This window comes from Chionomys nivalis, chromosome 6 (assembly GCF_950005125.1).
Source record: "Chionomys nivalis chromosome 6, mChiNiv1.1, whole genome shotgun sequence".
In the NCBI taxonomy this organism is placed as follows: Eukaryota; Metazoa; Chordata; class Mammalia; order Rodentia; family Cricetidae; genus Chionomys; species Chionomys nivalis.
Window position 1 is genome coordinate 98,319,211 of NC_080091.1, and position 24,153 is coordinate 98,343,363.

At 46.5% G+C, this 24,153-nt stretch overlaps 2 protein-coding genes and 1 non-coding gene across 13 annotated transcripts in view; 1 reads left to right on the forward strand and 2 right to left on the reverse strand.

Annotated features, from left to right (window-relative positions):
* Septin11 (septin 11) overlaps nt 1–19,771 on the reverse strand; it is a 121,664-nt gene extending 101,893 nt beyond the window's left edge. For 10 of the 11 annotated variants that reach the window (XR_009057248.1, XM_057771627.1, XM_057771624.1 and 7 more), the window contains exon 1: nt 19,404–19,472. Coding sequence is in view for 9 of the 11 variants with exons in the window: in XM_057771627.1 (XP_057627610.1) it covers nt 19,404–19,457 (54 nt within the window). In the remaining 2 variants the exon portion in view is untranslated. Of the gene's footprint in view, nt 1–19,403; nt 19,473–19,752 lie in introns of those variants that run through there. The other variant, XM_057771634.1, reaches the window with a different exon arrangement.
* Nucleotides 2,006–2,138, reverse strand: LOC130876634 (small nucleolar RNA SNORA70). The gene has a single exon (XR_009057294.1). It is a non-coding gene; the product is annotated as a small nucleolar RNA SNORA70 (small nucleolar RNA).
* Nucleotides 19,772–19,970: 199 nt separating the features above from the next.
* Nucleotides 19,971–23,860, forward strand: Sowahb (sosondowah ankyrin repeat domain family member B). The gene has a single exon (XM_057772149.1). It carries the CDS (start codon nt 20,282–20,284, stop codon nt 22,592–22,594), a length of 2,313 nt encoding a protein of 770 aa, XP_057628132.1. The 5' UTR covers nt 19,971–20,281; the 3' UTR covers nt 22,595–23,860.
* Nucleotides 23,861–24,153: the final 293 nt, after the last annotated feature.

Below are 24,153 nucleotides of genomic sequence, written 5' to 3' on the forward strand. Positions count from 1 at the left end.
GGTTCCAAGTGTCTGGCACAAACACTGTTCATATATCAGACATCTATTCCATACTGCCACTGAAGGCCACAGGCAGCACCAGCTTGCAAAGGGCACTCACAGTGGGAAGAGGTGGCTTCCTTGGTCAGTAGGAAGCGTGACTGCTGGGGGCTAACATGGTATGCATGTCTATGATGTACTAGATGAATAACTGACCGAATCCAATGGGTCCTCAAAGATGGGTTGGGGAAATGAACTGAGGTTTCAACTCACCAATCCTTTTTAGAGTTAATCCCACAGTAAATGCCCAAATCTGACCAGCTTGTATACCTCCTTTCCCTCCCTCCTCTCTTCCCCCACTTCCTCCTCCCTCTGTTTCTTTTCTTTTCTTTTCCTTTTTTTTTAATTTTTCCCAATCAGATCAAATACCCCAATCAGAAAGGTCCGGAATTTAAGTGTGTAGTGAACTCTGTTTTTGTTTACAACAGCAGGGTTTTCACTGCTCCTGGGTTTAAATTTGGTTTTGTTTTAAAAAATTGCATGTTGTTTGCAATGTTAAAAAACATACACACTGGGAACTAGGGAGATGGCTCAGTGGTTAAGAGTGCTAACTACTTTTCCAGAGGCCCCGGGTTCAATTCCCAGAACCCACATGGCAGCTCACACTGTCTGCAACTCCAGTTCCAGGGGATTAACACCAATGCACACAAAATAAAGTTAAACAATTTTTAAAAACATGCACACTTATTTATCTTTAAATATCTGAGAATCTTTATTCTAAACTAAAAGAAAAGCTTATATAAGAGTCTATTTTCTTCCAAGATAGCAAATATTTTTATAGCATTATGGTGATAGCAATTTTAAAAAATTTCTTTTCAAGACAGGGTTTCTCTGTGTATCCCTGGCTGTCCTGAAACTCAGATGGCCTCGAACTCACGGAGATTCGCCTGCCTCTGCCTTCCGAGTGCTGGCATTAAAGGCGTGTGCCACCATCGCCCGGAGTACTTTCATATACTACTTTTATATTGCTGAAAATCTTTCAAAACACTGCTTTTAATTTTTTAAAGTTTTAGTCTGAATGGAAGATTGACTCATAAATATAACTGGGGGGCAGGGTGAGGTCCAGTGGAAGCTTTTAGAGGTGTAGGGCCACCTCTGGAGGGGCCATGCTTAGGGATATATTTGGTCCAGTTCCGTTCAGGACGAGCAGTTTCCTGGTGTCTTCATCACTGTTCTGCTGCTGTGACGACACACCGTGATCAAAGCAACTCTTATAGAAGACAGTTAATTGGGGGCCTGCTTATAATTTCAGAGACTTAGTCCATTGTCTTCAAGGCAAGAAGCCTGGCAGCAGGCATGGCAGCCATGGTGCTGGAGAGCACTAGGAAGCTACATCCTGATCCACAGGCTGAGAGAGAGAAAAACACCAGACTAGGTGTGGGCTTTTGAAAACCTCAAAACCCACCCCCAGGGACACACTTCCTCAAAAGACCACAAGTCCTAATTCTTCTGAAGCTATCAAAAAATTCTATTCCCTGGTGACTGAACTGTTGAAGGAGCTGCGGGTAGCATTCTGCAGCTCCTACTACACTGAACATTAAGTATATGAGCCTATGGGGGCCATGCTTTTTCAAACCAGCACACCTGACTAGTGTAGTGAGCATTGCTGTAGGTGAAGCCCATCCCTTTGATGGGATTCTTCTGTCCATCAGTCAGGGAACTTAAACTTGGCCACTGTGCCTTGGGCTTCGGAAGGCATCCCACTCACCTGTCTGGAGCCTAGACTGGGGACAGTGTGAGATCACAGACACGCGTTGTGGCGGCGCAAATGAATGCAGACAGATTATATAGATATATACAGCTTTAATAAGGAAATAGACTTACAGGACCACAGGTTCCCGCGGAGAACAGGAAAAGCGGAGCAAAAGAAAAGGGCTGCTGGGCTCACGCCCGGCAGATTTATCCGTAAACATTAGCCCGAGGCGAACACGCCCCCAATGGGTGGGGCTATGTCCCTACAACGCCTACCCAACATAAGGGTTCATTAGAGAACCCATACAGGCAAGAGGCCGCATGCGTTCCCAAGGGGGCTGCTGCTGGTACCTTTGCACACCAGGTCCCCTTGAGGAAAGGAACCTGATTAGTTTAACTGGTCTCAGAGGAACACTGCTTTTTAATCGTTAATTGATTACCTAATTATAGATTACAGTGGAACAAATTGTATCACACTCACCAATTTTCCACAAGTCTTCTCAGCTACAAACCTCTTCACAGACCCTGTAGTTCTGCCTCCCCAGAATGCTGTGGAAATGGTCGCTCCTTGTTCAGCCTTTCAGACCTAGGGTCTATGTGGTATTTCCTTCCTAATCTCTCAGTATCTAACTAGCTTGAGCTAGAGAGACAGCCAGAAAGATGATCCAGAGGGTAAAGACGCCTTTGCAGCTGAACCCGATAATCTGAGTATAATCCCGAGGAACCAGAGAGAGAACAGATTCATGGAAATTGTCTTCTGATCCCTACATGCATGGCACACACACACGCACACATGGATATAAGGAAATACATGCATGCATTATGTAAGAGAGAAAAAGGGGGAGATGACTCAGCAGCTAAGAGCTCTGACTGCTCTTGCAGGGAACCTGGGTTCGATTCCCAACATCCACATGATGGCTCACAATTACCTGTAGCTCTAGTTCCAGGGGATCCAGTGCCCGCTTCTGCCTTAGTAGGCTGGTGCACACACCTGATTTCCATTTTTAAGATTTGAGATGGGGCTGAAGAGATGGCTCAACCATTAAAGGCTAGGTTCACAACCAAACAGACAAGGTTTAAGGGAATGGTTGTTTCGTTGGTTTTCCTTGATTACTTTCCACTTAATTTGTTGACGAGGGTCTCTCACGGAATCCAGAGCTCACCAGTTCGGCTAACTAGCCAGCTTGCCCTTGACTCCCTGCCTCTGACTCTCAAGTACTGGGAATACAGTGGCCTCTATACCTGTCTACTTTTAAGTGGGTTCTGGTACTCAAACATTGATCCTCACATTTGAATAGCAAGCGCTTTATCCACGGAGCCATCTCTCCAGTCCCATTATTTCTTTGTAAATTCCGTGTTTATATCATTTACCTGACTCCAAGAGGGTATTTTACTCCTGTCTTGAGCAATACAAATTTTTGTGTGTGCAGGTTATCAACCATTGCTCTGCATAAAGTATCTTTGTGGATACACACACACACACACACACACACACACACGATCCAACCCCATGGTCATCAACACTGTCAGAACACTCCAATGCCCTACAGCAGTGGTTCTCAACATTCCTGACACTGTGACCCCTAACACAGTTCCTTGTGTTATGGTGACCCCCCTCCCTATTTTGTTGCTACTTCATAACTGTAGTTTTTCCACTTTTATGGATCATTATATAAATATCTGATATGAAAGATGTCTAATATGTGACCCCAAAGAAGTCATGACCCACAGGTTGAGAGTCATTGTCCTAGATACTATGGAGAATATGGAATTCGTCATGGAAATTTGAGACCTACACTAGACATTGCCAAGTTTCTTCCCTAGGACAGGAACTGTACCCAAAAAATACTAAGTAGTATGATAAACCTGGTAACTAATGAAATCTTTTTGTTTTTTATGTTTATGGGCATTTTATCTACATGAATGTCTGTGCACCAAGTGTGTTCCTGATACCCAAGGAATCCAGAAAAGGATGGATCCTTGGGGACTGGAATTACAGGCTGTTGTAAACCAAGGGCGCTGGGATTTGAACCCAGGTCCTCTGAAAGAGCACTCTTAACTGCTGAGCCATTTTTCCAGCCTCTGTCTAAATCTAATGGAATCTTAGCTTCTATAGAGTCGATTTTTTTCCTTCCTGCTGCCTATTACTTTCCTCCATGAAATCATTTCCTAAATAAAATTGTTACTGCTGAAATTAAGTTAGCAGTTAAAATAAATGAACAAGTTATAGTCTCTAGGAATGTTTTTGATGAGCTAAAGTGTTGTTCAGTTAGCAAGCTAAAAATTGCATAGTTTTACTCATGTTCACAGTTCTCTGGAGGCGTTATCAACAGTTTCATATAGTTTTGAAATATTAGGAAGGTAACTCATGATATCTTTTGCACAAAAGAAAGTCTATAAGACCCATCATGATAAGACTGATCACAATCGGGGCTGGAGAGATGGCTCAGCGGTTAAGAGCATTGCCTGCTCTTCCAAAGGTCCTGAGTTCAATTCCCAGCAACCACATGGTGGCTCACAACCATCTGTAATGAGGTCTGGTGCCCTCTTCTGGCCTTCAGGCATACACGCAGAAAGAATATTGTATACATAATAAATAAATAAATACTTAAAAAAAAGACTGATCACAATCTTTTAAGATGAGAAAAATGCCATTATGTCCTTCCAATTATGATTTGATGAAGTATATTGTTGAAGTCATGAATATTTCCATGTGAAATAACCATAAAAAAAAAAAACTATTGCTTCAATCCGGTGGTAAAACAAATTTTCTAAAAAAAAAAAAAAAAAAAAGTTTAGGGTTGGGAATATGGCTCTGAGATAAAAACTTGCTTATGTGTACAAGCCCTTGGGTTCAATTCCCAGCACTACCCAAACAAACAAAACATAAACACACCTTAAATAGTGAGATGTTTTTAACCTATTTACTAAGATCAAGTTCCAGTAATGAGGATATTATGCCTCAAAAGGAAGACTCCATCCTCTCTTGCCTTCACTACCTCTTTTACACTTTAACCATGTCTTTACTTTTTTTTTTTTTTTTTTTTTTTGTAACCCTGGCTGGTCTGGAACTCAGTATATACCAGGATGGCCTCAAACTCACAGAGCTCTGCCTGCCTCTACTTCCCGAGTCCTGGGATTAAAGTTGTGCATTACCATATCTGATTCAACTTCTCAAAATCTTTATTGCTGGTATAGCATTCATTAAGAGCAATGGCTGCTTTCCAGAAGAGGGGGGTTCCAATCCCAGTACATGGTGGCTTACAACTGTCAGCTGTCTGTAACCTCGGCTCCCAGGGTTCTAGCACCCTCTTCTGACCTTCTGGCTTCCACGGGTACCAGGCATGCTTGCATACACAAAATTGTGTACACAAAACACCCTACACAGAAAATAAAAAATAACTAGTGTTTTTTTTTTCTTTCTTTCTTTCTTTCTTTCTTTCTTTCTTTTTTTTGCGGGGGGGCTTTTCAAGACAGGGTTTCTCTGTAGCTGGCACGGTGGTGGTGCACGCCTTTAATCCCAGCACTCAGGAGGCAGAGGTGGGTGGATCTCTGTGAGTTTGTGGCTAGCCTGGTCTATAAGAGCCAGTTCTAGGACAGGCTCCAAAGCTACAGAAAAAATAACTAGTTTTAGAAACCTATTTTAAAATGGTCACTTTGCAAATATTTAGTCTATGTTGTACCTCATGAATTGGTTTAACATTTCATCCTTCTCCAAATCTGAAAGTGTTCCTTCATTTGACTGCCCATGCCCTAAAGATGCAAAAGCAATAGCCCTTGCCCTATATCCCTAAAGAGATGTCATTTCTTAAAGTCTTTAAAGTATTTCTGCCACTGTGCTGTTCATGGTATGCTTTTCTAATGTCCTTCCTATGAAAGAGTGAAGGACGTCTTAAGGCCAAAATTAAACAGTTTGGCTTGCATATCTTCAACAGCTTTATTTATGATTCTGGTAATACTTTCGCTCCATAAAGCAGAACATGAGTTTCAATGCAATGGGCGGAGCAGAGATGTTTAATTCATTTTTAAAGACAGGGTTTCTTTGTGGTTTTGGAGCCTGTCCTGGAACTAGCTCTTGTAGACCAGGCTGGTCTCGAACTCACAGAGATCCGCCTGCCTCTGCCTCCCGAGTGCTGGGATTAAAGGCGTGCGCCACCACCGCCCGGCCTGTTGTGGATTATTATTTTAACTAGGCAAAGATGTTTTACTGTGGAATATTACTTTAACAGTGTAAAGGTGTGTTACTTTTGTTTTTGACGTATTTGTTCAATTATGTGAAGCTATATTGCATTTGTTTTGCCTTGCCTGCCTAAGGCACCAGAATGGTCTAATTAAAATGAGTGGCCAATAGTTAGGCAGAAAAGGGATAGGCAGGGCCTGTAGGGAGAGAGAATACATAGGAGGAGACAGCTGGGCTGAGAAGACGAGAAACAAGAGCAGGGGAGAGAGGGACAAGCCCAAGGCAAGAAGTTGGCCAGTCAGACAGAGGAGTGGTGGGAGAAAGTTATACAGAAAGAACAGGTAAAAAGTCCTGAGGCAAAAGGGAGGTAAAGAGAAGCAGGTTGATTTAAGTTAAAAGAGCTAGCCAGAAATGAGCCTAAGCTAGGTCAACCATTCAAAACTGATAATAAGTCTCTGTGTCATGATTTGGGAGCTGGATGGTGGCCTCAAAGAAAGGGCCTGGCGCACAGAGTCTCTTATCTGGCTGGCCTGCTTCTCCCAGTGCCGGATGCTGCAGCTGAGACTGGAGGTTAGTCTCTGAGCCCCCTGCCTCCACTCTTTGAATGTTGGGGTTACAAACATGTGCCAACAGATTTGGTTTTACGTGGTGCTTGGGACAGAGGCAGGGCCTGAGGCATGCTACTCAAAACGCTCTACCAACCTCGCTAGAGCCCAAGCTCTGAGCGGGTTATGTTAAAGCTGCTTTCCTTTCAAGCAGGAACAGGGAAACAAAGTAAGAGAAAAACCACCCCCCACCAAGGGATTGCTTCACAGCAGTTTACTTCCACTCCTGGTCAAGGGGAGGGGTGAGGGTTAGCGCAGGGGAAACTGTATGTCAAGTGGAATTGTTCTTTTGGAAAAATTGGCTATTATTATATCTCTCCTGGTGTCTCAAAAGTTCTGAGAGCAATCTAGGTTTAGTTTCGTTGCATAGAACTTTAAAAAGAATGCCTCCACTTTGAGTTTTAGTTCAATCGGTGTGGTCTGGGAGTCTGGCCTGAAACAAAATTTAACAAGCTGGATAACGGGCAGCCAGGTAGAAGAGGAGAACGGGAGCAAGTGTGGAAGCAATAATTCCCCTAAAAGAGTAGATGTAAAGGCCATTTCGATTGAAGGAAATAGAATTTGTTCCCCTCAGAGGGCCAAGCCTAGGCACTCCATAGCCGTGGCTATTTTGTTTCAAGTTCCCTGCAGGCTGGCTCCAGATGGGAGAAAACTGAATCAAGCCGCTAACAAAGCCTTCAGCCAGGTCTACACCTCAAGACAATTTCGTGTAAACCAGATTCATTACCTTTGATGGGGTTAGTAGAACAATAAGAAGAGACAGTTGTTTGTGGTTTTTACTGTTGTTGTTTATTATATACCTTGTAGCATTTGTAAAGTTAAGAATGTTTTAGCTCAGCCTGGTGCCTTTAATCTCACTTGCAAGGTATAGGTAGGCGTATCTTGGTGAGTTCAAGGCCAGCCTGGGCTGCAAAGCAAGTTTCAGGACAGCTAGGACTGTTACACAAAGAAACCTTGTCTCAAAAACAAAATAAGAGACTTTAAATAATAGTCAAGGGTAGGAGAGATGGCTCAGTAGGAAAAGGTGCCCATTGCCAACACTGAGAACCTGAGTTTGATCCCCAGGATTAGAGGAAGCGGAGAATGGACTCCCTCACACCACCCTTGCACACAAAATAAATCATCTTAAATGTCCATCCTGGGACTGGAGAGATGGCTCAGAGGATTAAGAGCACTTGCAGAGGACATGGGTTCAGTTTCCAGGAACCAGAGTGGCTCACAACCCATCTGTGACTCCAGTTCCCGGGGATCTGACACCCTCTTCTGACTGTAGGCTGAGGTTTGTACATGGCCCGCCAACAGATGTGAGGCAATACACTCATATACATAAAATAAACACACCTTCTAAAAAGGCAGTACTTCAGTCCAGCGCTTCTCAACTTTCCTGATGCTGAGACCCTTTCACACAGTTCCTCATGTTGTGCTGACCCCAACCATAAAATTATTTGTGTTGCCACTTCCTAACTGTAATTTTGCTACTGTTATGAACAGTAATGTAAACATCTGATATGCAGGATATCTGGTAGGCAGCCCCTATGAAAGGATCCTTTAGTCCCCAAAGGGGTGGAAAACCCATACACTGGGACCCATTGCTTCAGTCTCACTTGAAAACCGTCTCTAGTCACACAATTGCTTCTGTTTAGTATTCAAGAGTTAGTTCTTAGAGGCAGAGGCAGATAGATCTCTGTAAGTTCGAGACCAGTCTGGTCTACAAGAGCTAGTTCCAGGACAGGCTCCGAAGCTACAGAGAAACCCCATCTCAAAAAGCCAAAAAAAAAAAAAAAAAAAAAAAGAGTTCTTTAATGTCCAAAGTCGGAGTGCTCCCTGCCGCAGCGTGCTCCAACACTTCCTCGGCACCAGCTGGGCGCCTGGCAGTTACACTCAGTTCTCTCAAGACCTGCAGTTTGCACAGCCCTGCAGATCTGGAACTCAGCCCATGGACACCAGCATGGGTAATCCCAGGGCCTTACCCATGGTTCTTACTACCCAGTGCAGCTATCAATTCAGGGTTCCCAAGACTCCGCTTCAGAATTGAGGACTTGCCCCTACTCACAGAACCCAGCAAATGCGAAGTGCCCGCCATCCTTCTGTTAGAAATAGCCATACCACGGGGCTGGAGAGATGGCTCAGAGGTTAAGAGCATTGCCTGCTCTTTCAAAGGTCCTGAGTTCAATTCCCAGCAACCACATGGTGGCTCACAACCATCTGTAATGGGGTCTGGTGCCCTCTTCTGGCTTGCAGGCATACACACAGACAGAATATTGTATACATAATAAATGAATAAATATTTTTTAAAAAAAAAAAGAAAAGAAATAGCCGTACTATTGTTTTGTGTCGTTTTGGTTTTTCTTATTGTTGTCTTTTTATTGCTTAGAAACAGTCTCACATTAAAGACAATTTGGGTGAAGTCTGAAGGAGAGGTGGCAGTTCTGTCCCTAGGTGTGTGACATGACCCCTGTCCACATTGCATGACATGGATTGGGAAGCTTAACTAACTGTTAACCATGGGACTGGACTCATTCTTTGACCCCTCTTCTCTCCCTAGAGGTGGAAGGGGGCGCTATGATGCCACTGTGAAATGTGGCCCACAGGCTCATGGTATTTGCTGTTTGGGGAGGTTAGCAAACCTCCAGGGCTAGGGTCCAACCTATGGACTTAGGCCACTGGGGATGGGTCGTGGGCGTGGCTCTGCTTCTGATCCATTTCTTTGCTTTCTTTTTTCTCCCCTTCCTCACTCCCCGCCCCCCATGCTCCCAATTTACTCAGGAGATCTTATCTATTTTCCCTTCCTTGCTTTCTAATCCATTAAAATGTGGGGAGCAAATACCATCCGAAGCTCCCGCAAATACTGAGAGATACCCTCCCCTCTGTTCACCTGAGGAACCATATTCCCTGAGACCATCAGCCAGACCTGATCCTCTCTCCCTTAAGAGGCCGGGTGTTTGTCACCGCGATAAGAAAAGCAACTAGTTGTTGGCAGTTGACAGCCCAACCCTCCAGTCATGTCCGCAGCCTTCCTGGTGTGCCTGGCTCATCTTTGAGCCCGACTAAAGGTCTATTCTGAGTCACTGCATTGGCACAAGTTCAGACAAGGCAGGAAGGGACTTAAGTAGGGATGACAAAGGACACACCTGCTGACTCCAGAAGTCATAGAGAAATGACAAAAGACTCCAGAGTTTGCGAGGGCTTTAGGAGGAACCGGAGGTACATAGCCAATATGGATGGATGGTTTCTGTTAAATCCTAGCAACCACGCTTAGGAGCTGGCCATGGGAGTTTGCCTTTGTTCCAGTGAATATATGAACAACACAAATTAGACTTGCTCCTTCTTCTCCTCTTCCTCCTCTCCCTCCTCTTTCCTCTTCCTCTTCTGGGGGAGGTCACAAAGGTGAGAATGTGGATCTGGGAGGACTGGGAAGTAAATGTGCTTGGAGTTCACGATGTGAAATTCCCAAATAATCAATAAAAATATTACACACACACATAAATATATATACGTATATACATACATATATCTATCTATATATATATATATATATATGAGCTTACTGTGGGGTAGGAAGAACATGATAGTAATAACATTGAAGATCCTTGAACATGCAATTGGCAATGGGCACACACATGTCTGCTTTTACATTAAAAAATCAATATTTTGCTGGGTGGTAATGGAGCATACCTTTAATCCCAGAACTCAGCAAGTAGAGGCAGGTGGATCTCTATGAGTTTGAGGCCAGCCTTGTCTACAGAGTGAGTTCTAGGGTAGGCAGGGCTACATAGAGAAACAAAACAAACAAACAAAACCCTCAATACTTATTTGCCAATTTGTAGTTCAAAACAGCATGTGTGATGCATTTCACATCTGAAAAACTGGAGTTATGGGGTGTGGGGGGGGCTGGAGAAATGTCTCAGCAGTTAAGACTGCTCTTCCAGAGGACCCAGGTTCAATCCCAGCAGCCACATGGCAGCTCACAACTGTCTGTAACTCCTGTTCCAGGGGATCTGACACCGTCACACAGACATATATGCAAGCAAAACACCAATGCTCATAAAACAGAAATAATAAATTATAATAAATTGAAGTTATGGACTTGTGCGTGTTTGTGCATATGGCCTATTTAGTTTTCCCTAATATGGTGGGAGTTTCTTAAGGCCAGGTAGTGGGGAAAATTGGCCACAAGCTATTAGAACCACTTACTCCCCCTCACCCTTCTCACTCTCCAGAAATCTACCCCTCTTTAGGGATTTCTTTGTTTCCCACATATCATATAACAGGAACCCTATGATGCGTGGTTGTATGAGATTTCATCTTTCACCTAGCATGTTTTCTTCAGGTTCCCTCCATGTCGTAGTGTGTTTAAGGCAGTGGGCTTCAACCTGTGAGTCACGACCTCCTTGGGAATTCCAATGACCCTTTCACAGGGTCACCTAAGAACATCGGAAAACATAGATATTTACATTACAAATCATAACAGTAGCAACATTACAGTTATGAAGTAGCAATGAAAATAATTTATGGTTGGAGTCACCACACATGAGGAATGATATGAAAGGATCACAGCATTAGGAATGATGAGAACCACTGGTATAAGGAATCCATACCACAGTTTGGATATAATGATATATATCTAAAGTATATATACCATTCGTATATAATAGTATCTGAAAACTATCTCTGGAAATCAATCACACTCCCTGCCTTGGCACTGTCACTATCGGGAGCTGGTGGAACCTTGAAGGGGTGAAGGTCACCGGGAGTGTGCCCTTGAGAACATGGGACTGTAGCCCCATTCCAGCTCTCTGCTTCCTGCCCACCCTGAGGTGAGCCTGCTCCTCTACACATCCGCCTTCACGTTACACCGCCTCACCATAGGCCCAAAGGCAACAGGGCCAACTGACCTTGGGCTGAGACAGCGGAAACTGTGAGCCAGAGACAAACTCTAACCAGGGCTGGAAAGGTGGCTCTTTCAGGAAAGTGATTGCTACAGAAGCGCGAGGACCTGAGTTCAGTCCCCAGCACCACGGGAGAATGGCATCAGGTGCAGAGGGACTTGCTATAACTTTAGTGCTGAGGAGCTGGCGCCAGCAGGGTCCCCGGGGCTTGCTAACCAGAGTATTTAGCCAAATCAGCAAGCTCCAGGTTTCCTGAGAGACCCAATCTCAAAAAGGAAGGTGAAGAGAAGTTAAGGAAGACACTCAACATCAACCCCGGGCCTCCACCTACACACAAGTTCATGAACATCTTGCCTACAAATGAATGAGCATATAAATACACAAAATCAACTCAATAGATAAAGTAAGAAGTAAATTCTAACTAACCAGCTGGCTAACCCTAACTAGCTGACTAACACTAACTGACTGACTAAGCCGTAGACCCAAGAGTACAGCTGCTATGCCATTTAAGTCTCTGGAGAGCGGCCCCATTATTTTCCAAAGGATGAGTTCATCTTCCCCGCCAGCAATGCGCTGATAGCACAGGTCCTCTGTCTCATAGAGGAACTAAAACTTCTCCCCTTGGTTCTGATTTTTAAAATCTGGGATAAGATTTTATTTGACTTAGCCTGGGTCAGACACTGACCTGGTTTCTCATCTGTGTAAGCAGAGGGGAAGGGTCACCCAAGAATTCTGACTTCGCACACGGCTGCAGAGATTCTCCCTGAGAAAGTGGCACACTGGGCATGTGATGGTAGGTGCCTGGCACAGAAACTTAAAGTTTCAGGACAGTGCCACTCCCTATGAGTAAAGTAAGTGTATAGGAGTCAGTACTATGGCAGAGAGGTTGTGATTGATGTTTAGGTGTCTGGGCCCTAGAGGGATAAAAGACCTGAAATATTCAAGATGATGTCATTTAGTAAAGACTTGACCTGCCCAAGAGGCCAATAGTGCTTCAGGTGATAAAGCCAGTCTTGAAATAATACACTTCTTGTTTTTAAGTGCCTACCCAGAACAAAGGGGTTTTCTTCCCAGCCTTCCTCCCCACCTACACATGGCCGTAAGATTACACTCTGAACACGGAATGTAATCAGCAGTATTGTATGCAACTATTTTTTTATTTTTATTTATTTGTAAAGCATCTTTTGGGACTGACGAGATGGCTTGGTTGCTTGTCACGCAAGCTTGGCAACCCTAGTTTAATCCCTGGGGCTCAGTTTGAGCCCAGAAACACAGGTAAAGGTAGAATGAGGGAACCATGTATGTAACTGACCTCTGACCAGCATACACACACACTATGGCATGCATGCACATGCACACACACGTATGTGCACATATACATATCCATTTCTTACACACACAGAAATAATAAAATTTAAAACAAATTTACATATCTTTTATATATATCTTATATATAGCATATGTATATATATATATTTAATATATTTGAGACATGGTCTTACTTCATATTCCAGGCTTTGGTAGAGCTTGGTGTGTGTTCTAGTCCAGCCTAAAATCGCGATTTTCCTATCTCAGCCTCCCAGGAGTCAAGGTTATAAGCATGCACCGTTATGTCTGACTGTGTGTGACTTCTTCCAGACATCAGCTTTGTCCTCTGCTCTGCCTCTTTTCCTCCTACCAGCTGGAGCATGGATACGGTGACCCATGCGGTGACAGCCAGTTAGGCTCTCGCGTGGAAACCCCACTTTGAGACAGATAGAACATAAAATAGCAGGAGTCTGGGCAAATGACAATTGCTTCAGCACCAGCTCTGGGTTGCCCATGGATCTGTGGGAAAGAGACCGCTATTTTAATGTCACCGTTGGTCCCTGTCACTCTTTGCTGAGCCAGGTCCTGGTAGATGTACGTACGAATGCCAGGCAGCTTCTCAACGGTCCTGCTGTATTTCTGTTTGCTGACCATACTTTCCCTGTAACTCCCCTGTGAAGCTCAATGCATGGACCAGAGGATAACTTTGGGGAATCAATTCCTTCCTTTTCCTGTGAGGGTCTGGGGAATTGAACTCAGGTCAGCAGGTGGTAGTAAGTGGCTTTATCCAGGCCAACCTTCTCACTGGCCACCCCCATTGGGAAAACAAAACAAAACTAGCACCCGTTTATACTTATATAGCAATAAAAACTGTAGTCAATACCTCAACTACCTCAACATAATAGTTGATATGTGGTAAGAAATTAGCTTTTTAAGGATAAAAATTAAGAAGAGGGGAAGAGAGGTAGGAATGGGGAGGTGGGCATATGTCTGTGAGGAGTTAAGGGGGGAAGGGGTAGGGAATGAAGGTGACCCAAATATACTGCATGAAATTCTCCAAGACAATAAAAATATTAAATCTTGAAAAAAGAAATTAGCCTTTGAAATTTGGGGGAAATCCAATTATCTGCCTAAGTGTGTTTGCCAAGGATTTTTGGGCTGCCAGACTTATTAATAGCATGCTAAATTAGTATCCTCAGTTCTCCTCAGATACGTGCCAACCGTAGTATATAAATATCAAATTTTAATATCATGTTTAGTTGGTGACTAATGTCACCACCCATAGCTTCACTTAAAAATAAAAGCCCGTGGCATTCATGTGTTTGCCATTTAATCAATAAAGACAAGAAGTTGCTAACATTAAAATTCCAATTTATTATAACCTAACCAGATTTGCACCATAATCGGCTTTCCATCTTCACACTCAGCCCTGCCTCAGGCCCAAAGCCAGTGGCCCAGGCAGTCATGGACCACGAACCAAAATCAAACCTTTCCTCTCTTTAGTTATTTTCTTAGAGATTTTTGTTATAGCAACAAAAAACTACCTAATACATGTATATGAATTATATAAGCAGAAGTATAAATTGTAAAAGAAAATATGCAAAACCAAACAAGTCTTAAGGTATTGCTAACCATAGTTAGTTCACACACTGTAGTCAGCCAATACCACAAGCCTAATATATCATTAAAGACACAGAATGCTGGGACAGAGGGTGTGGGTAGATCCTTTGAGTCGGTGATAGCTGAGTCAAATCTTGAAGGAAATTCTAGCTAGCTGGAATGAAGAGAGAAGGGAAGGCAATAAAAAGACATCCTTGAACTTCGTTTCCCCATTTAATGGGTCAAATGACAGCTATTCCCAAGGCTAGGAGAGAAAAAGAAAGATGTCCCCGAAGACTCCAAGGGAGAGGGGCTTTGTCAATACTGCTGTTCCCAGTGTCTAAGCTCTAATGTTGCGAGAGAGCTGTGTGTATATATGACTTAGGGCACAAAGACAGAGACACCCAGATATCTCCATGATGGGGAGTGCTCTTCCAGCCTGCTCCTCCTCCCTCCCATCATGTGGTCTCTGCCTATTTCTCTGTCTTTCCCTGTTCTCACTTGCTTACCACTTTACCAGTTGACTTTTGTGTCTGAGCACTTCCAGTAGTGGGCTTTTCCATCTGTTTTATGTATATTGCCACTCTCTTTCCCACTGAAGTCTGAGTTTCTGGAGAATAAAGATTCTGCCTGTTGGATTCACCATTATACTCTCAGCTCCTAATATATACATCTGGTAGACCCTCAATAAATATTTGACAAATAAATAAAGGCTGGGGGCATGGCAGGAGAAGAGACATAGATGTCTCCCACTCAGTTATGAAGCCCAGCCTGGCCTCAGACTCTTTACATAGCCAAGGATAACTTTGACTTTTTGATCTTCCTGTCCCCACTTCCACAGTACTGGGTTTACAGGTACATATCATGCTAGGTTTATGCCTGGATTATACAGTGCTTGGTCTCAAACTCCCTATGCACGCTATGCAAGCGTTCTACCAATAAGTGACATCCCGAGTCGCCAAATGCAATACCTCCTTCCCTTCTGTTTCTCTTTTCTTGTCTTTTGTTCCCAGGCTGGGTGGGGATGGAGCCAAGGGCTCTGGCAAGCCAGACAAGGGCTCTGCCATTGAGCTACGCCCCTTTCCCTCTATCTGTTCTCAATGGGGGAGCATGGTTCTCTCCTTCCCCTGATCTCTGGACTCCAATGCTACCCCCACTTCCTACTGCATCAATTATTCACTCGGCTCTAGATCTTCACTTAGCCTCCCTTGGCTTTTTTCCCTCAGCACATACGCAAGATCATATCCTGTCCTAGAAGATGAAAACCTTGGTTCCGTGATTTGATGATGCTCTCTGTACCTACGTCTGCCTTCTTTCCTTCTCTCCAGGGGTGAGTAGGTCAGTTCCCCCAACACTCTCTGACCCCACCTACCCCTCAGGTTTCTGCAACCTGCCCCTGTCCCTACACTGTTCTGGCACTGTTCCAGATCAGCCCCAGTGACCTGCCAGCTCTGGTTCTATTTCCTTTCTTATCAACCTTGGCACCGTCTCCAGAAAGCTGTCCCTCCTGCTCCGGCTCTTCGGAGACACAGGTGTTCCTCTCCCTCTCCAGGTCCCTTCCAAGTCCCCACAGGAGGCTTTTCCTCTTCCTCTCTGGGAATTGCCATTTCGGCCTCTTGCTCCTGCCCTCCTGTCTGTATTTTGTTAACCAATTTTCTCTCCTGTGGTTTAAATGACCATTTATGGATGTGAATGTCATACCTTTGGTGACCTAAATTTATATTGCCAGCTATCTTCTAGATGCTTCTATTTTTATGGCCCTTCAAATTTAATATGCCCCGAGTCGAATTCACCATCCTTATGTATTTCCACAAACTACCTTTTCTCTATTTTCTCTCCAAGCAGAGAGATGGTGCCAACCACCTCTCAGCTACTCAGGAGCTTGCCAAGCTTGTTCATCATCCCCTGATCGACTCTGGTGCCAGGTCCTATTAAATTCACCTTCTAAGTATCTCTTGAATCCATCTGTTCACCTTTCTCAGCTTCTGCTGAACTCAAACCTTTTTCGCCTCTTTCCTGGGCATCTCAGTAGCATCTGGATGCTTCCTCCTGGGAAGCTTAACCTCCCCCCCCCCCCCCACACACACACACTGGTCTTCTTTTTCCCTTTGGAGAGGTGGTCTGGCTGTTTAGCCCAGGATGGTCTCAACTCACAATTCGCATTTGCCTGCTCCTGCTCCCTGGATTAAAGAGGTACACCGACATATACAGCCTTGTTACTTTGTTGCTCTTAAGTGTTGTTTTCAAATGAAAAAATAACATATTCTCATTTAGTCAAATGATTGGAGGATTATTAAGATAATAGGTGCACCGACATATACAGCCTTGTTACTTTGTTGCTCTTAAGTGTCAAATGAAAGAATAACATATTCTCCTATAGTCAAATGATTGTAAGATTATTAAGGTAATAAGAAACAGTAAGGTCACCACTGCTCTCAAGTAATCCTCAAATCTAACCCCCAATACACAGAACATATTCTTCCTTTTTCTCTTTCTCTTTCTTTCTTTCTTTCTTTCTTTCTTTCTTCCTTCCTTCCTTCCTTCCTTCCTTTCTTTCTTTCTTTCTTTCTTTCTTTCTTTCTTTCATTGTTTTTCAAGACAGGGTTTTTCTGTGTAGCCCTGGCTACCCTGAAACTCACTCTGTAGACCAGGCTGGCCTCAAATTTAGAAATCCACATGCCTCAACCTCCTGAGCACCCAACTCATTTTTTTTCTTTAAAGAAATATTTTATTTTTACATCCTGCAATTCCCCCCCCCCTTCCTTTTTTTGATATAGCCCCGGCAGGTCTAGAATTCGGCTATGTATTCCAGGCTGACCTGGAATTAATTCACTGAGATCCATCTGCCTCTTCCTTCTGAGTGTTAGGATTAAAGGCATGCACAAGGCTTATGTATTTATTTATTTTGAAATTCCTATATTTAAGCGGTACTTTTTTACATTTTAATATCTCTGATGCAGTCTTCAGTTTGGTTAAATTCGGCTGTGCATTGTGTCCTTTTTATTCATTCTGATACATGTGCTTTTTAACCATAATTCTAAATTAGTGTTTACTATGAGATCTTTCTAAAATGCAAATCTGATCTGGTTGCAACTCTGAAAAATTCTTAAAGGGCTCTCTGCCTTGGGGACAGGGGTTGACTATCCCCTCCCCCTAACTCTCCCTCCTCTGGCCCCCACCTTCTTACACATCTGCACCCCCTCTACCTTAAAGCCAAGCAGCTATATTTGCAGCTAGTTCCCCAAAATATTTGAGCAAAGTCAGAGCCCTCTGCCCAGAAGTGTCTTCTGTCTTAAAGGTCTTGCTTACTTTTTTAAAATGCAAGTGGTCACTCACTGAGCCAAGCCTAAGCTCTTCCTTCCTGTAACCCCTGGACCTCAGCTTATGGTACATGCTGCTCCTAAATCAGGTAGCAAGCAAACTCATGTCATTTCTCTGGTCTTTTAATACCAACACAGAGTTCCATATATATCTCAACATTCTTCTTTATATATACCCACTTCTCACAGTGCCCAGCAATGTAGCCAAGAGATAAATACCTTTGGAAACAATGAACTACATATGAGGAAAGCAGGGAGGTGCCTTATACAGGATGTAGAGCCTTCCAGCTAACCACCCCCTTATCTCAAGGTAAGAGGACACTAAACCACTTGGGTATCCAGAAACCAAACCAACTGCGGACCTAGTAATTCTACCCCCAACTGAGGGTGAATGGTGTCAAAACTTTTAACATCTGCCCCTCCCCTCTCTCTCTTACCTTAAAGTATTCGAAGTTGGGACCCCCATTCTACCTCTTGGCCACTTGTGCAACTCAACATATATATGTGTGTAAGTCACCAAAGAGGGCTTCTCCTGACTGGCCCCTTGAGGTTTCCATTTGGACCCCTTCCACACCTGCGAATCCCACTGAGCCCCAACACCAGCAAATAATGACGAGCCAAAGTTGAGCAGAAAACACTGGCTTGAATGATTACTGTAGGGGTCTCAGCGTTATATGGAGACATCAGCGGGAACGGTTTCTCCATGGCAACCCACTACTGGATTTCCATTCTAGAAACTGCTCCAAATAGATAGTCCTTCTTTCTGACCTAGATAATTTAAAGCCAGAGATTCCAAGTCATTCATGGAAAAGTACCAGGATACTGTTGGGATTTTAAATCAAGCACTTTAGATGTGGCCTATCGGGCAATCACTGAGAATGGTCTGTAGTAGTGACAGTGCCTAGCAGGAATGAGGCCCTGGGTTCGATCCTCACTCCTGGGGTGGGGGCTAGAAGACGTCCATGTCAAAGCATGTTGACAATCATAGGACCGACATACTCGAGATATTCTTAGTGAAGGATCCAGAACTGCAAAACAAAGCCGAGTAAGAGATGAGAACAGGAGAAAGGTGTCAAATGCCCGGGAAGGAGGAAATGGAGTTTATTGCTCAAAATGTGGCTGTCACGAGAGGATGCTGACGCTGGCATTTGCGCTGGCAGTTGGGGAAAGGTGGGGAGGGGCAGCTGCAACAAGCCGCTCTGAGATAGGAGGGCGCTTGATGCTACAAAAGACAGATCCTGTAGATAAAGCACAACATGCAAACGGATTCAAGATAAAGGAGAGGCACCCAGACCAGACAGAAACGGAGGGCAGTAGCAGCTGCTGCCGAGAAAGAGAGAAAGCACTGTACGTTAACTCTCCCCTCCTCAGAAGACGCCAAGGAAATACTTAGTACCACTCTAGAAGAGGCTCTGGATCAAGGTGGACCACACAGTCCTCCCATAGATCAAGCTAGCATTCAGCCTGGGGGTGGACTCAGACCTGTGTCACGTGTTCAACATTTTAAACGCGAGGAGGAAAACTTCCATTCTCAGAGCAAAGATTTCATCAAGTGGTCAATATGAAACAGATGGAACGAATCTCTTCTAGTCACAAATCTTAGACTAAATAAAAAACAAAACAGCCCTGGGTATCAAATACCTTAGCCAGGGAGACATAATTCCTATTGGTTTTGGCTCCCCAGGCAATAAACTCCCTGACAGAGAATCCCCCTCCCCCTGCACTGTAACTGTAAGACAATAATGCAGGAAAAAGAAAGGCAGAAACCAACCTTGGGTGTAGCTGTCAGTGGTTTCGCTCTCAGCACAGATTTAGGGAGGTGCATTTGAACTCCTTGAAGCCTGTGCCCCGGGAGAGGCCTTCCCAGTATCTCAGTATCGCCAAACCAGAAAAGATTTGGTCAAGATCAAGGTGGAGTTTCCGGGTCCCAATCCTGCCACTGGGAACTCCAAGCCACTCCCTAGACCGCGTCAATAAAGAGAAACAGTGGAGAGCCTGTCTATTGGACCCCCACCCGCGTGGACTGTAACTTGTGCCGCGGGGAGAGAGGAAGGGAGCCGACCTCCTTTTGCCTTTGTTTCCTGTGTGGAGGGCACTCTGAGGGACAACCGGTCGCCTACCTGCCTTGCACCTCCCGGGCCCGGGGAGCCTGGGCGTCCTGCAGAGCCGTTCGCCCTCGGCCTCACCTCCCAGCGCTGTCCCCAGGTGGACCAGCCTGACTCACCCAGGATGGGTGGCGGGGGTTGGGGGACACATCAGAGGGCGGAGGTACAGGAGGCGGGCCGGGCCCTTCCCCCAGAGCCCAGGAGGCGTAGCCAGCGCGCAGGTGAAACCGACTCCGACCTATCCCGGGAACTTTCGCTGCGGGGACCGGCTGCCACAGGCCAGCGTCGCTCAGGGGCGGCCTGGGAGCCGCCCTCTGCCACCGGGGCTGCGCGCGGGGACTCAGCCTAGGCACCTGACCCTGGGGACCCTCGGCCCTCCCGAAGCGCTTCGGGGATGCGGGCGGCGCCGGTCTCCGCGGCTGATGGAGGCGGGTGGCGCCGCCCCGGGCGCAGGTGACACTCGCTGGGCCCGTGTTTCTGTCGGAGTGGGAGTGCGCTGGGAGCTCGAGACGCAGCCGCCCCGGGAACCAGGGACCTGGCAGCGATGGCCGGAGAGCTGAGCCAGGAGGCACTGCTGGACTTTCTGTGCCAGGCCGGGGGTCGAGTGCGTAACGCCGAGCTGTTGAGCCACTTCAAGGGCTTCCTGCGCGACCCTCACGTGCCTCCCGGCCAGCAGCAGCAGCGTCGCGAGCTCTTCAAGGGCTTCGTGAACTCGGTGGCTGCAGTGCGCCAGGACCCCGACGGCACCAAGTACGTGGTGCTCAAGAGGAGGTACAGGGACCTGCTGGGGGAGGAAGGCCTGCAGCGACCCACCCCTGCAGAGGGACCGCAGCGGGGCCACCGCCGCCCGCGTGACCCGGCGGCACAGAAGCCGCCGGCAGGTGCGGCGACCCGAGTGGATTCAGGTGGCGATGAACTAGCGGGCAGCAGCGCGCGGAAGGCGACCCGGGAACATCACGGCCCGAAAGACAGCCCGAGCCGGAGGACACCGGGGCCCGCAGCTGCTCAGACCAGAGGCAGGTGTGCGGCGGTGGAGACGCGGGGTCGCTGCTGCTGGGAATGCCAGCAGAATGGCTGGGGGGACCCTGAGGGACAGCCTCTTCCTGGAGATCTCGAGGACCCAGCGGCCTCCTGCCAGGAGTCAGAGTTCACCGCGCCTGCCCGGGATGACCTCGGACCTCCCGGGTGGCTGCGGGAAGGAGCTTCGGCTGAACGAGCACCGGTGTCTGCGACGCCTGTCTGGCCTCGGGCTGCCGTCGAGGCTGCTGGGAGCCCGACGTCCCCGCCCGCTCTCCCGCCCCTCCCGGCTCCCTCCAGTGAACCGCTGGAGCTGTTTACAGCCGGCTTCCCGAACCATTCAACCCAGCAGCTGCAGCAGCAGCAGCAGCGCACTCGAGAGTGGGTAGCCAGATACCCGCAGGTGCCCGAGGCCGGGAACCAACGACCCACTCGCGCCTGGTCGGTGTTGCCAGACAACTTCCTTCAGCTATCCTCGGAAACCGCCTTTGGGGTCTTGGAGACGCGCTCGGCGCTGCCAGAGCCCGAACTGTCTTTTCATTCCCTCCTGCCTGTGGTTCCTGATGAGTCCTCAGAATCCTGGCCCGGGAACCCCCCACCCACTGTCTTTCGAAGCATTCGTTGTCAGCTGTCCCTCCAGGATTTGAATGACTTTGTGGATCAAGAGAGCCACGGCAGCGAGGAGAGCAGCAGTGGACCCAAAGAGTCTCCTGGAACCCCCGAAGAGTGGCTGCAACCCGTCCTGAGAGTTTCCTCTTGGGGAGAGCTCAGGGATCCTATTGAGGGCCTGTCTGTGTCTTCAAATGAAGGCAGCCCCAGTCGGATCCGGAGGAGCCTCAGGAATAGAGGGAATGCGCCCAGTTCTCAGAAGGTCCCAACAGTGGCTAAAAACCTCGGAGACAACCCTCAAGAGGCTTCGCCCTGGCCAGCCCCCAAGTTCCGGAGATCTTTCAGGAGGAGCGCTCGAAGTGGGAGAAGCAAATCCTCCTCCTCCTCTGATGAGGAGCATGTTGATGATGACTTGTTGAAAAGAAGCCGGCGCCCACCTCGGTCCAGGAAAACTTCCAGGGCAGGAGCCCTGCCCAGCCCAAGGGTGGATATTGTTTTGGTACAGAAATTGCCAGATGCTAATGCTGTGGCAGGTCAGCCACACACCTCGTGGGTCCCCGGCAGGGATGGATCTGCAGCCATGATACCCCACAGATCTCCTGAGCACAGGTCACCACTTGTCCCCCTAGATGCCAGAGAACATGAATGGATTGTGAAGCTTGCCAGTGGTTCCTGGCCTCGTGTGGAGGCTTTGTTCTGGGAGGACCCGCAGTTGGCTTTGCACAGAGACTTCCTGACGGGGTTCACAGCCTTGCACTGGATAGCAAAGCATGGTGACCTGGTTGCCCTTCAGGGCTTGATTTCTGGAGCCCAGAAGGCAGGGGTTGCGCTCGATGTCAACGTGAGGTCCAGTTGTGGCTATACCCCGCTGCACCTTGCAGCTATTCACGGCCACCAGGGAGTCATCAAATTGCTAGTGCAAAGGTTGGCTTCTCGGGTGAATATCCGGGACGTCAGTGGCAAGAAACCATGGCAGTATCTGACGGGTAATGTCACTGGGGAAACATGGCAGCTCCTGGGTGCGCCCCGGGGCAAACCCATTTTCCCTGTATATCCCTTAGTGCAAAGCTCCTCCCCAGCCAGGAAGGTCAAGAGCCGGGAAGTGTCTAGAAATGTCACCCGGAAGAGTTCCTTGGCTGCTAGACTCAAAACTCAACACAACAAATGGAAATTGGCCAACCAATATGAGAAATTCCACACTCTAAAGGAGAGAGAAGAGTACAGTGACTGAGGTGGGCTAGTCTCCAGAAGGTAGAGTCCCCCACCCCCATCCCCACATAAGCTACTAAGTAGGTGAGAGAACCCAGGGAAAACAAACTGTTAGGGGTTGGTAAAGAGAAAGGACCCGTGAAATGGCGTCCTCGAGGGTCACCTCAACTTCTTAAAGTCTCATATGTCTGGGCTATCAAATGTATACAAAAGCAGAACCAGGCACTCAAGCCTGGAAAGGGTCCCTCTCTCCTGAATGTGCCCCAGGTCTGGGCACAGGAAGGCACAGTGTTTTCTGAGGCAGTGCCAGGTCTTACTAGAAAGGGAGCAGATGCGTCAAAGAGAGGCAGTTCGCAGAACTGACGTAGCTCGCAGTCTTCTCTGGCTGGAAGCTCCCTGGCTTCTGTTCATCTCCAGAATAAGCCTTGGCAGAGTGGAAAGCACCAAGTTTGGAGTCAGATGGCCTCGCTTCACTTTCTTTACATGCCTTTTGGCATTCCAACCGGTGAAATAAAATTGTTACTGGAGAGTGTAGAATTGACATGATTTCCTCAGTCCTGTGCCCCAGCCTTCCTCTGAGCAGCATCTATGGTGGAAACCAAACGGACAACTTTCTGCTCTGGGTATCTTCGCCAATGGTCAGAGAAGCAGACAGGAGAGGCCAAGTGTGACCTTGACTCTATTCTCCAGAGAAACAGCACCATTCAGGCCCTGTTTGTGTTTGTTTGTTATCGTTTGGTTTTTTGTATCAACCCAAAGTGAGCTTCCCAGGTATAAAAGCAGTTTGGTTTTTTTACTTGGGTAATGACTGAAAGTCTTCATCCCGCAGGGAAAATCCCTGTGTAGCAAACAGAATCATCTCTGTCAGCTTCCCGTAGGTTTCAAGATCAAAGCTGGTACTCAGGAGAACTGGGGTCACTCTGGGGAAGCGGTAAGGGTTAAAACCATCAAGACTGTGTCAAGCAGCTAAGTATAACTTTATTTGCACTAAACTTTTTGCCAATTAAGATTAAATATTAGCCTTGAAGTACTGAATGTCTAACAGGAAGTGTCCCCGTCTCAGGAGGACTGATCAGTGCAGGTCCCTGGCTGAAGTCGGGGACTGACAACGCTGGAAATCCCAGAAGAATGTACAGATCACCTGACGGAAACCCAGAGAGTGATGGAAAGTTCAATGTTTGATCAGAGATTACTTTTTTATGGAAATATTTTCATGTGTAGTGGCAATGATGCTGTATTTTTTTAAAGATATTTTTGTGTTTCTTCTGGTTATTTTCCTGCATTAAAAGATCAGCAGATTGTTATAATTTGTTATATTGTACTTAGCTGATTATTGCTAATGTTTTTATACAATGGGCTCGATGATCGCCAGGTCTTTTTGTTTCTTTGTAGTTTAACTTTGTGTTGCTGAATTCAGTCTCTTTCTTTTCTCCATCTCTCTCTGTTTCTCTCGGGATAGAATCCTGACCCTCATGTGTATTAGTCAAGTGCCCCTCCCCCAGCTCCTATCATTTTTAAACCAAAAAGGCAGAACAATCAGTTCGAGGAGTTTTCCCAATTACACAGCCTTTTCATCCCTTA